The 11,808-nt window shown below is 42.0% G+C and overlaps 1 protein-coding gene across 1 annotated transcript; it reads left to right on the forward strand.

Annotated features, from left to right (window-relative positions):
• The first annotated feature begins 7,811 nt into the window (after positions 1-7,811).
• Positions 7,812-10,401, forward strand: LOC148112497 (uncharacterized). Its single transcript, XM_087875716.1, has 2 exons — positions 7,812-8,237; positions 8,428-10,401. The coding sequence occupies exons 1-2, from the start codon at positions 8,027-8,029 to the stop codon at positions 8,565-8,567; spliced, it is 351 nt and encodes a 116-aa protein (XP_087731842.1). The 5' UTR covers positions 7,812-8,026; the 3' UTR covers positions 8,568-10,401.
• Positions 10,402-11,808: the final 1,407 nt, after the last annotated feature.

An 11,808-nucleotide genomic window follows, 5' to 3' on the forward strand; every position in this document is an offset into this window, starting at 1 on the left:
ACTGGCTCCCAATGGTCTTCCGGGTGCGCTTCAAGGTGTTGGTTATCACCTTTAAAGCGCTCCATGGCATAGGACCTGGATACCTTCGAGACCATCTGCTGCCACCAACGACCTCCCACCGACTGGTGTGCTCCCACAGAGAGGGCCTCCTCAGGGTGCCATCGGCCAAGCAATGTAGATGGTGGCCCCCAGGGGGAGGGCCTTCTCTGTGGGGGCACCTGCCCTCTGGAATCAACTGCCCCCAGAGATACGAAGAATTCAAGACCTCAGTGCCTTCCGCCGTGCCCTGAAGACCTTCCTTTTTCAGCAAGGGCTTAACACTTTTTAAATGTTTTTAATATGTTTTGTTATTGTTTTTTAACAATAACAATAAGCCAAACTTATATATATCTTTTTAAATTGTTTTTAATGTTTGTATCTATGTTTTTTTACTTTGGTTGTACACTGCCCTGAGTCCTTCAGGAGAAGGGCGGTCTATAAATTTGATAATAAATAAATAAATAAACCGGTTGTTAAATTGCCTGAATCCCACCACTGCCCAAGTTCCTCCCCAACCTCCTCATCGTCTGAGTCTGCCACCAACTCCACTGGCAGCTGGCGGGCCACAACACAGAGCCCATAAATTTCTTAAAAACTACCGCCTTATATAGCATAAATACTCTTAGTCTACTAAATTGCAGAAGTACAGAATATGTGCTTACCATCAAAGAATATAAAATACAGCAGCATAAAGGAACAATGGGTTCTAAAAATAAATTTCTGTATTAGATAACTTGAGATGGAAAAGAGATAATAAACATCATGCCCAAAATGGGAAGACCAGCTTCTACATATGAAGAGGAGGCATAATTCCTTGTACACTGTTAAATTTGGCTCAGAAATCAATAAAATCATCACATCTTTGCTTTAGAAGTTCTCCAGTTTAACTTGGGTGGGCTACAGGACCTCAAAACATTTGTCTTGATACTTTCAAAACATTTTGAGTGCCAGAAAAGTATCCTTGAATTTACTGAGTTCAGACTGCACCATCCCACCTGGATGGAGTGCTATGCTGTATATCAAGAATGTGGATATTTTTAAAAAGAAATGTACTAATCTAAATGGAAGTTTTCAGACAGGTTCTCACAGACACAAAGAATATTTTATGAGCTGGTTTAGAAAAATGAACTAGTTTATTAATTTCCTAGAGATGTTTTCCCTTGGCTAGTGTCCACCAGAGGTGGAAGATGCTACCTATTTGTGCAATTGTGATTCCTGCGAGTTGTAGTCCAATCTCATCAAGATGTCCCAGAATATGAATGGGAATATTGCATCCAGTTTGGGTCACCACAATACAAACAGACCAATGGTGGGTTGCTCCCAGTTCGGTCCGGTTATTGTGAAGCGGTAGTAAAAGCGGTGGGAGGCTCCGCCCACCAACCAGGATGTCATCATGGATGATCTGAGCATGTGCAGAAGCACATATGTGCGCGTGAGCGAAGCGAGCATGCTTGCACGCTTCCGTTGAGAACCGGTTATAAAGGTAAGTAGAACCCACCCCTGAAATAGATGTTGAGATTCTAGAAAGAGTGCAGGGAAGAGCAACAAGGATAGTTAGGGGCTGGAGACTGATATACATGATGAATGATTGTGAGAACTGGGTATGTCTAGTCTAAGAAAGAGAAGGACTAGGGGTGACATGATAGCAGTCTTCCAATATCTGAGAGGCTGTCACAGAGACATGAGCTCAACCAGGGGTGGTATTTACTTACCTTTGCTACCAGTTTGCAAATGTGAGCTTGTGCGCACGTGCCACCTCTGCACATGCACAGAGCCTTCCGCGCATGAGCAGAGCATCAAAAATGGGATGTGATGACATCTTGGTGGTGGGCGGACCTTCCCGCAGCCATTGTTACCAGTTCGCCGGAACCGGAGAGAACCGGCTGAATACCACCACTGAGCTCAACCTATTTTCCAAAGCACCTGAGGGCAGGACAAGAAGTAACAGATGGAAGCTTATCAAAGAGACATTCAACAGTAGAAGAAGAATACTGATCTCATTGGCTGCTTGTGAAATCTTCAGTGATATCTGGTTAATCACTGCTGGAGCAAAAAAAATCAGATGTACTGCTTTGCAACCTTTTGATCTAATCCAGCAACTTCTTCCCATGGTCCTTTGTGGAGTTGAAGTACTGATCTAGGATTGGGCCAGAGATCACAGGTATTGTAGCATCTTTGTTTACAGCATAAAGTCTCTTGCTGGAAGAAATGGAATCATCTCTTCACTTAGATTCTGCAGTAAGTAATGCAACTTTGCTGGATCTTGATAACTTTGTCATCTAGAAGACAGCACAGAAGCCTAGAAGAATTCACACGTTTTCTGCTAAAACCTGGTTTACTGGATAAATCACAATGGCTGGGGTTATCATAACATACTAAGCCATAAACCAAGGTTTGAAATGCATAATGGTTGGGTTCACCCAACACAAAGAACTGAAACCAAACTAACCATTACGGCTTAAGACATTATGAAGACCGTCCAATATTGCAGATTTATTTTCCTATAATAAATGTCAGTCTGAATTGCAAAACTATATTTTTATTCCCTAGGCCTAAGTTGATTTATGCTTGATATCATTTGCCCATCTAGGAAAGATAAGATGCCTAGAAACCTGCTATCCTTAGCTGAGATATTAATCAGTCCATCCCTCATGTGATATCACTGGGGCTTTCATCTTAGCTTAGGTTCATGAAGATCATGTGAGAGACATCTCTCTCTCAAGAAGAAAATATTTTGAAATCTAAGCATACCTACATCAACCAGGGTACTCTGCACACTCCCACATCACTGATATTTGGACTTGGGCCTCACTCAGAAGACTATTCCATTAACTCTCAGATTCTTCCTTTGAAGCAGAGGAATCTGTTGTGACCTCATACTCTGATAAGCATCCTCTATCATGTTTGTCCTCGCTATTCTTATTCTAGGGAGGCTCAATGGCTCAGTGGTTAAGACACTGGACTTGTTGGCTGGAAACTTGATAGCCCAGGTTCGAGACCTGAGTGCCACGTGATGGAGTGAGCTCCCATCCTCACCGACCTAGTGGTTTGAAAGCATGCAAATGCAAATAGATTAATAGGTACCACTTCAGTGGGAAGGTAACAATGCTCTGGGACATCATGCTAGCCACATGACTGCAGAATGTCTTCGGACAGCACTGGATCAATGACCTTGAAACGGAGATGAGTACTGCCCCCTAACTTCGGCTGCAGCTGGCAAAGTAAAATCCATAGGGACTCCTTTATCTTTATTCTTATTCTACTTCATCAACTTACCTTCAATAACTGTCTGAGCAAAGCAGATACCTGCATAGCCTTTTGTTAATCTTTTATAGAAACAACTATTGTCCATTTTATCTGTGGTTTTGAGGAAATTAGGATTATATGGCGTTCTTTCACTTGATGTGGCATTTGATAGATCCATTGATACAAATATATAATTCTTTTTGAAAATATAGAACCAACAGGTTTCTTCAAATACGGTAAAATTCTTTGAGATAGAGAAGGAGCTTTTGTAGAGCTGGGAGAAACATCTAAACAAGTGCCAAAGCTAAATGCAAGCAACAAGTGGGTGGATGAAGATTTCCCACATTGGATCACAAGAAATTCAGATAATGCCCTGACTATCGTTAGATATTGATATAAATTATACAATCAAATAACCAGTTTCAACAAATCAAACCTGTTAGGCATTGGCAGGTCTATTATGTACTTAGAAAAAAATAGTGTACTGTAGGTACTTCAATGTTTGCTCAGTCCTTTGATGGTAGAAGAAACAAAGCAATCCATCCAATAATCTATTTACTCTTTCTGATATTTTAATCAAGAACTATGTTTTCTGTTTCTCCTGTGCCAGTAGGAAGCAGAAGTGAATGAACACCACGTAATCCTAATTTCACAAAACTGTTCCTAATGAAATCAGGGCTAAATCTGACAGACAGCTTAAAATTCAAAGTATTTTCCTGAAATGGGTTGGCCCTTAATTTTATTGGGTTGTTTACTGAGCTTGAGTTAAGTTTTCCACTCCCTTATATTAAAGTTTTGTCCCAGTTACCTATCTCAAAACCATAATATTAATTCAAGAGTGCCCTCTTCTGGTTAGCATGCCACAAACTCAGGTTATCTCAGTCCCTGATGCAAATAAAATGGGGCATTTTTTGCTAAAGACCAAAATAAAATAATACTTTGGAAGTCAACTGAAATGATTACTGAAACAACCAAAGTCCTATCTGAAGCTTATATATTTTTATAAGGGTCTCTTTTTGCACAAGAATTAACAAAAATATTGTGTTGATCTTTTATCGAAATTAAAATAAATTAAGTTTGTGACAAGGGATTGTGGGTGCTCCATCACTGGAGGTTTCCAAAAATAAACTGGACAACCATTTGACTGGGATATTATAAGGCTCCTGCCTTGAGCACAGTTTTCAATTAGAAGATTTCAGAGGTGCCCTGTGATTTTATATCAGGGGTGTCAAACTCAATTTCATTGAGGGCCACATCAGGGCCGTGGTTGACCTCGGCGGGGGGGGTGGCTGGATGGCTGGGCATGGCCAACTGGGTGGGTGTAGCCAACTGAGTGGGCATAGCCAGCTTGACGCCATTCCCCAAACTGCTGGCAGGTTTCCTCATCGCATTGGGTAGACTGGGCCAAAGCCACACTGACCTGATATTTCCTTCTCACACTGGGTAGACCAGGCCAAAGCTACGCTGGCCTGATCTTTCCTGTTCACAACGGGTAGAACAGGACGGCCCCACGGGCCAGATCCAACCACATCACAGGCCAGATACAGCCCACAGACCTTGAGTTTGACACTCCTGTCCTATGTGAGTTACTATAGTTTGACTTAGGCAACTTCTTGTACTTGGAAATTTGGGCTGAGGTTGGTTGAAGTAGAGAGGAGATATTAAGGGGATGGAGATTCCCTAGAAATTCTTGGGAAGCCAAGAAAAACATCCTGTGGAAAACCATGGCAAACTATTTTCAAAATATAGCTTCAGGGACACTATTGTGAGGAGTTAAGTTCAATTAAAAGTTGCCCCCTTTGCAACATGTGGCAATATTTAATATTATATTGGATTGTGTTATTAAGTGCTATTTTTAAGCAGATTGAATGCTCATGTGAACCTTAGTGGGTATTTTTCTTTTCTTATTTTTCTCCTCTCCAGTTTTTCTTCATTCAACCCTGCACTTTAATTTCTCCCAGACAGTTGAGACTCCTGTTGCTGGGACTGCTAAATGCTTCCTGGTCCCTCATGTCTTTCATTCTCCCTAGGGGGTTGTTCTTTATGTACAGTGCAGGATTTAGTTTTAGTTTTTATTTATTTATTTTATTTTATTCAATTTGTATACCGCCCTTCTCCTAGTGGACTCAGGGCGGTGCACAGCCAGAACTAAAACACATAAAACACATTTTAACATTAAACCCTTTCAAGGATGTCGACTATCATCAGATGGAGCTGTTGCTTTACTTAAGTGGAAAGTTAAAAGAAATGTGCTAGTTAAAAAGACTGGGATACAGAGTGGGTGATCTGAAAGGATAGAATTGGGGTGAAATCTACTTATCTTCCCTACCGGTTTGGAAGTGTGTGCTCTGTGCATGTATGCGCATATCAAAACCTTCTGTGCATGCATCAAGAACCATCCAACCATTTTCTCTGCCTGAAGATTTGACAGAGGATTTTAAAGGCTATTAGTGTGTAGCAGTAAATCTCAATTTAGCTAGGATGGTTGGGATGGTTTTAGGAGCAATGTACGGCTTCTTCTGATTTTGAAAATCATGACCAATCAGTTTAGATCTACCTTTCTAAAGGAATGATTATACATTCCAAGCGCTGTTCTCTTTGAAGAATTATAAATCATTCACATCCAAGATTCAGAACAGTAAGCCTCTTGTGTTCCTAGGACAAATTGCACAATGTTAGTTTAACAGGTAAGCAGTTAAATCTCAATATATAAGTCCCCATTTGTTGACCCCATGTAAACAAGAAGCAATGGATGGGAGAGAACCAATCTAGAACTAAGGAGAAATTTCCCAACAGCGAGAACCATTAATCAGTGGAATGACTTGCCTTCAGAAGTTGTTAGTTGCTCCATCAATGGAGTTTTAAAAAAGAGATTGGACAATCACTTGGCTGGAATAGTATAGGGTCTCCTGCTTGAGCAGGGTATTGGACTAGATGACCTTCAAGGTCCTTTCCAACTCTGTTATTCTGTTAAATTATCCTGTTGGCATTGGCTGGCATTTGGTATATTGCATGTTCCTCTTCCATTCTGAAAGAAAGAGAAAGGGCACATGGGCATATTTATACATAATTCAGTTCCATACAGTGACAGGGATGGGGAACTTCTGGCCTTCTACAACTTCTAGCCCATCTGTTCCATAGGACCTTGAGAAAGGTTTTTCCTCCTCCTTCTCCTCCTCCCCATAAGCATTCATGGACTATGAATGCTAACATGCTTGTGAAGAAGGCACAGAAGAGGCTGTACTTCCTGAGAAGTACAGCATCTACTTCTGCCCTACTATTGCAGCACCATTGAGACATACGGCATTCTTGCATGGTATCGGAGCAGCTCTGTAGCAGACAAAAACGCTCTACAGAGAATCATTAAAACTGCCCAGAATATCATCGGACTCCAGCCACCAGCCCTGGACAACATCTTCGAATCTCGCTGTTTGAGGAAGTTGCATAACATTCTCAGAGATTCTTCCCATCCTGCTTACAATCTTTTTGGACTGTTGCCTTATGGCAGAAGATACAGAACAATTAAAACTCGGACCACACGTTTTCTGAATAGTTTTTATCCCAGAGCTATAATTGCACTCAACAATGAACTAAAGGGCCACCATCAGTGAGCTGTTGGACAGTATTACTTGGTCTGTTGTGTGGATGTTTGGGTGGTTTAGGGGTGGGGAATTGTGGTGGGTGGGAGTATGTTTGGGGATTATGTGTGTGGGACCTGGTCTTTGGGTGTCAAGTAAATTTCGTTGTATGTGTATACTGTGTATACACATACAATGACAATAAAGTTTATTTATTATTTATTATTTAAGATTGGACTCTTCCACTCCCTTTATTTCTCACACTTCCCCTACACTTCAAGGAGGAAGAAAGACGAGACATGGACATAAGCACCAAAGAATGAGTCCATCAGCAGAAAACTGACAGCATCAGCTCTTTCACCTGCCCCTTACAAGCATATTCCCCTCTGTCCCAGAAGAAGAAAAACAAGGCATAAGCATAGTTTTCAGTCTCTCCGGGAGCTAGCATCATCTTTCCCACTTGAGGGAGATATGCAATGACTCTGCTGGTTCATCCAGCAAATGCCTTCTCTAATGGAAGAAGATGCATGTGAGGAAATAGTAGACCATTGCTTTAATGTAGCGTTTCTCAACCTTGGCAACTCTAAGATGTGAGGACTTTAACTCCCAGAATCCCCCCAGCCAGCATGTGTCTCAGCCATGCTTGCAGTTTAAAGACTTGGGGGAGTGGGTGCGATAATACTTCCAATTTTCTTCAGGTACATGGTGAGCATGATAAAATCGCATGAGCACGCTCACTGATAATATTTTAACAATAAACTCATTGAGTCCTACGCTAAAATGCACAGGTTGTCCTTCTCTTTCTCCAAAATAAGACAACTGTAATTATTCCCTGGTTACTTTTTCCCTGAGTTTGAAGACTTGTGTTGGCTTCTTCCTCTGCTGATCATGATCAAAGCTCTGACTGTAGGTTTATTAGCTTTGGTCTACTTTGGAAAAGGTAGGTTCAAGAGAAATATGTGGGATCTCTTTTGACAGAAATTGCTGTATCTGGCCTCACTCTGTTCCCTGGTGTTCTATTGATGATTGACTACCTGGATGGTGAGAAGAAGAGTGTGGCTCTCCCATGGTCTCTGAACTTTAGGAAGATCGGCTTAGAATCTGAGGGAAGATCATCCATTTTTTATTTACCAGCCATACCCTGTCCTGATTTGTGCTCGTAGATGCTATTTTGGAAACTGGTCCTGTTATTCTTATTTTTGACCCTCACTTTTGTTCTTTACCTGTTACTAGCATGTTGTTTTCTCTTTACAGTAGAATCTTTCAAATGCCTTCATTGCCAAAATGTTGCCAGAAATAATGTTTGCACACATGAAGAAAAAACCTGTGATTCAGGATTGTGGAAATTCTGCTACACTCGACTGATTAGCAAAAGTGAGTCCAGGAGGCAACCGTATTCAGTTTTTATGGCAGAAAAACCACATTTATATAGTAGTTGGATTTGAAGTTTCTGGAAGTTTCTGGGTTTTAATCAGCTCCATGAGTAGAAAAATAAAATAAAGTATCAGTCTTTCCATTTTTTTCCCTCTCTCTCACTTTCCCTTCCCTCCATTTTGTTTTCCAGACTCTGTGAAGACGCATGTGGAACGGGGTTGTTCTCTGGTGTGCCGTAACTTGAAAAGGGGAGACATAGACTATGAAGAACGGATGTTGTGCTGTGTGAGAGACCGCTGCAACAATCATAATTTCTGGACAAATATGTGAATGAAGAAAGGAAGGAAAGCATGTAGACCAGCGGTGTCCAACCTTGACAACTTTAGGACTTGCAGACTTCAACACTCAGAATTTCCCAGCCAGCATGAATTTGGTGAGTTGATGGGTCCATGGGTCTTAAAGTTGCCAAGGTTGGATGCCCCTGAGGTAGACTGTGGATGATTTGTGGGAATAATGGATTTTGACTGGTTGTTTATGGGTTGCAAGGCAGTCCTGGAAAACCAGGGGTGAAATGCTCCTGGTTTGGACCGGATTGCCGGGTGGTTTGGAGAACCGGTAGCAAAAATCCCTGTGCCACTCCCCGCCCCCCATACCATGCCCAGATGAGCTGCATAATCATCGGAGGCTTTTTTAAAAACTTTTAAAAGCATTTTTTTCTACATTTTCTACAACCTCTTCCGATGAAAAAATGCTTTTAAAAGTTTTTTTAAAAAGCCTCTGATGATCGTGCAGCTCAGCTGGGATCATCAGAGGCTTTTCAAAGCAATTTTTCTGCAACCTCTTGGCTGAAGAGGTGGTAAAAAAAATGCTTTGAAAAGTCTCTGACGATCCCAGCTAAATTGCCTGATCGGCAGAGGCTTTTCAAAGCATTAGAAAAAATGCTTTGAAAAGTTAAAAAAAAAAAGTTGGCCACACCCACCCAGTCACATTACCCCACCACCACCACCAAGCCACGCCCACAGAACTGGTAGTAACAAATTTTACATTTCACCCCTGTGGAAAACTGAATGCATAACTCAATATTGTGCTAATTTGATGATACCACTTTGAAGCCCAAGACTGTGGCAATTTTTATAACATAGTCATCAGTCATCAGAAATCAGACTGGGGGGGGGAACTGGTTGCAAGATTTGTCCAGATGATCTTGTCTGCCTAAATCAAAAGTTGAGAGCTTTTCTTCTCTTCGTTTAGAATTACCATAAGGCAAACAACGTAAGTTTCCCCTTCCCCTGTAAATTTTTCAAGCTTCCATTACAGGATTGCAGCATTAAGCTTTTGGAATGACATGACCCCGTTATCTTAGTAATAAAATGCAATGGTAAATAAAATTAATAGATGAATTGGATCGCCTTCTGCTCCAAAAACTGGAAGTTGTTAAGAAGACATTGGACAGCCATTTGCCTGAAATGCTATAGAGTTTCCTGCCTGGGTAGGGGGTTCATTTAGAAGACCTCCAAGGCCCCTTCCAATTCTGCTGCTATTCTATTCTATTCTATTCTATTCTATTCTATTCTATTCTATTCTATTCTATTCTATTCTATTCTATTCTATTCTATTCTATTCTATTCTATTCTATTCCTCCTTCTCCTTCTTCCTCTCCTCCTCCTCCTCCTCCCTCTCCTTCTCCCTCTTCTTCTCTGAAATATGAAAATCTTTCCCAGACTGATGCTAATTCATAATTATATAACTCACTAATGTTGGGCTATTGTCATGGAATTCCAGATCTCTTGTCACCTTCTTCTGCCAGTGTAACTTTAGAGGGAACGGTGGGTGTTCAGGAAGAGTGAAAAGATTGGATCCTCCATTGGAAATATTCATTCAATGTCATTCTGAGCAAGTAGATTGAGATAGACTTCTATATGGTTCATTCTTAAATCTTTCCATAGCCCTTTTTCCCCTTTTATTGAATTCAATGTTTAACAGGGATTTCCCATTTATTGTTAATGTTTGAGCTTCTTCATTAGTCGAAAAACTTAAACCCTCTTTCATTGATAAGTTTTTAAATCTACCATGTAAATTTGAGAAAATTCTTAATTTTCCTGTAAATAATTAAGAACCTGCTGTTCTTGTTCTGTGGCTAATTAAAATTTAATTTTATACCCAGTGTCACTTCCTTTTTTCTGTTCTATTTTGTTCCTAAGTCTTATTCTGAAGTGAAGTTTGTATTTTCTCATCAGCATTTTTACTAATATATGCTGTCTATTTTCCAATGTCTTGTGGGTTTCTTAATTCATTTTCACAATGCATTGTGAAAATGTGGAGTTTTAATTTGTGTGCACACTGTTGAAATTGTCACAGATTCATGCTTCTCCCCCATCTATTCTGATGGCAGTTCTCTTCTGCACCTTCTCTTTAATTTGGCAACCTTGTCAACCAAAGCATTGCTGAATGAATTCTGTAATTTTGAATAGTCCACCATTTAAAAACTGAATTTCGTGTTCTGTTTATACAGTATCAATATCCAATGCCTTTTGCTATTCTTGGCAATCGTTAATTAGAAATTTCTGATCTCAGATATGGTTCCAAGTAAAATAAAAAAATATCTGCATCAACTGAGGATCTAAACAAGGGATGTCATTGTGGGCTGCATCAGCATTGTGGTTGTCCTCAGGGGGCCGGGATGGGGATGGGGGGGATGGCCGGGGTGACCCGGGGGTGTGGCCAGCTTGATGTCATTCACATGAGCTGAGCACTGTTGGGGAGGGAATCCAGGGGTCTCCAGCAGGTGGGACGGTGGGTGGGAGGCTTGTCCCACAGGATGAAGTGAGGGGAGGCAACGCAGAGGGTGGAGCTGGGGTGCTGCCACCATGAGGCAATGCAGTGGGTGGGGCCAGAAACTATCGGCCATTGCGCGCTTACCACCCTTTATGTGTTTGTTTTTGCTTGTGGCTTGAGAGCAGGTCACTGCTGGTCATCTTCTCCTTGGTCTTGCCCTTGCTCCGCACATGGAGTGTGTTCCCCTCACATACCCGATACACCTCGGTCCTACCACGGGCTGCTGCTGCCACCACTCAGCAGACCCCCACCACCACTGCTCGGCAGACCTGCCCAACCTGAAGGAGGTGAAGCAGCCAGCTAGGAAGGCCAAGTAAAGGTGGTAGAGCACGCCCAGGCCCAGAAGGCAAAAGAGCAGGAAAAGCCTGATCCCCATTGGTGCCATGGACACCCAGGCCCAGCAGAGATGAAGGGAAGCATGCAGAGGCAATGATGGCGGAGGGATCAAAATGGGAAGCCTCTGTCCGGAGCCTCTGGCAGGTTAAAAAAAACCTGTGGAGCAGCAGCTTCTCTTTTTGTCTATCCTCCTCTCTGTTGCCTCCACACCTGATGAGGAGAGGGCAGTTCTGCTTCTGCCCCACACCCCACAATGCTAGAAGCCACATGTCACCACCGCTTACCTGCTGCATCCCCCCCGCCCATCACCCATCCCACCTAGAAGCCCCATAGTCTTAAAGGTCCCATTTCACCTCCTTGCCATCTCCTTCCTTCCTCCATGCTCAGGAAGGAACAAGGG

Source organism: Pantherophis guttatus, chromosome 9 (assembly GCF_059756535.1).
Source record: "Pantherophis guttatus breed Tessera chromosome 9, ASM5975653v1, whole genome shotgun sequence".
Taxonomy (NCBI): domain Eukaryota; kingdom Metazoa; phylum Chordata; class Lepidosauria; order Squamata; family Colubridae; genus Pantherophis; species Pantherophis guttatus.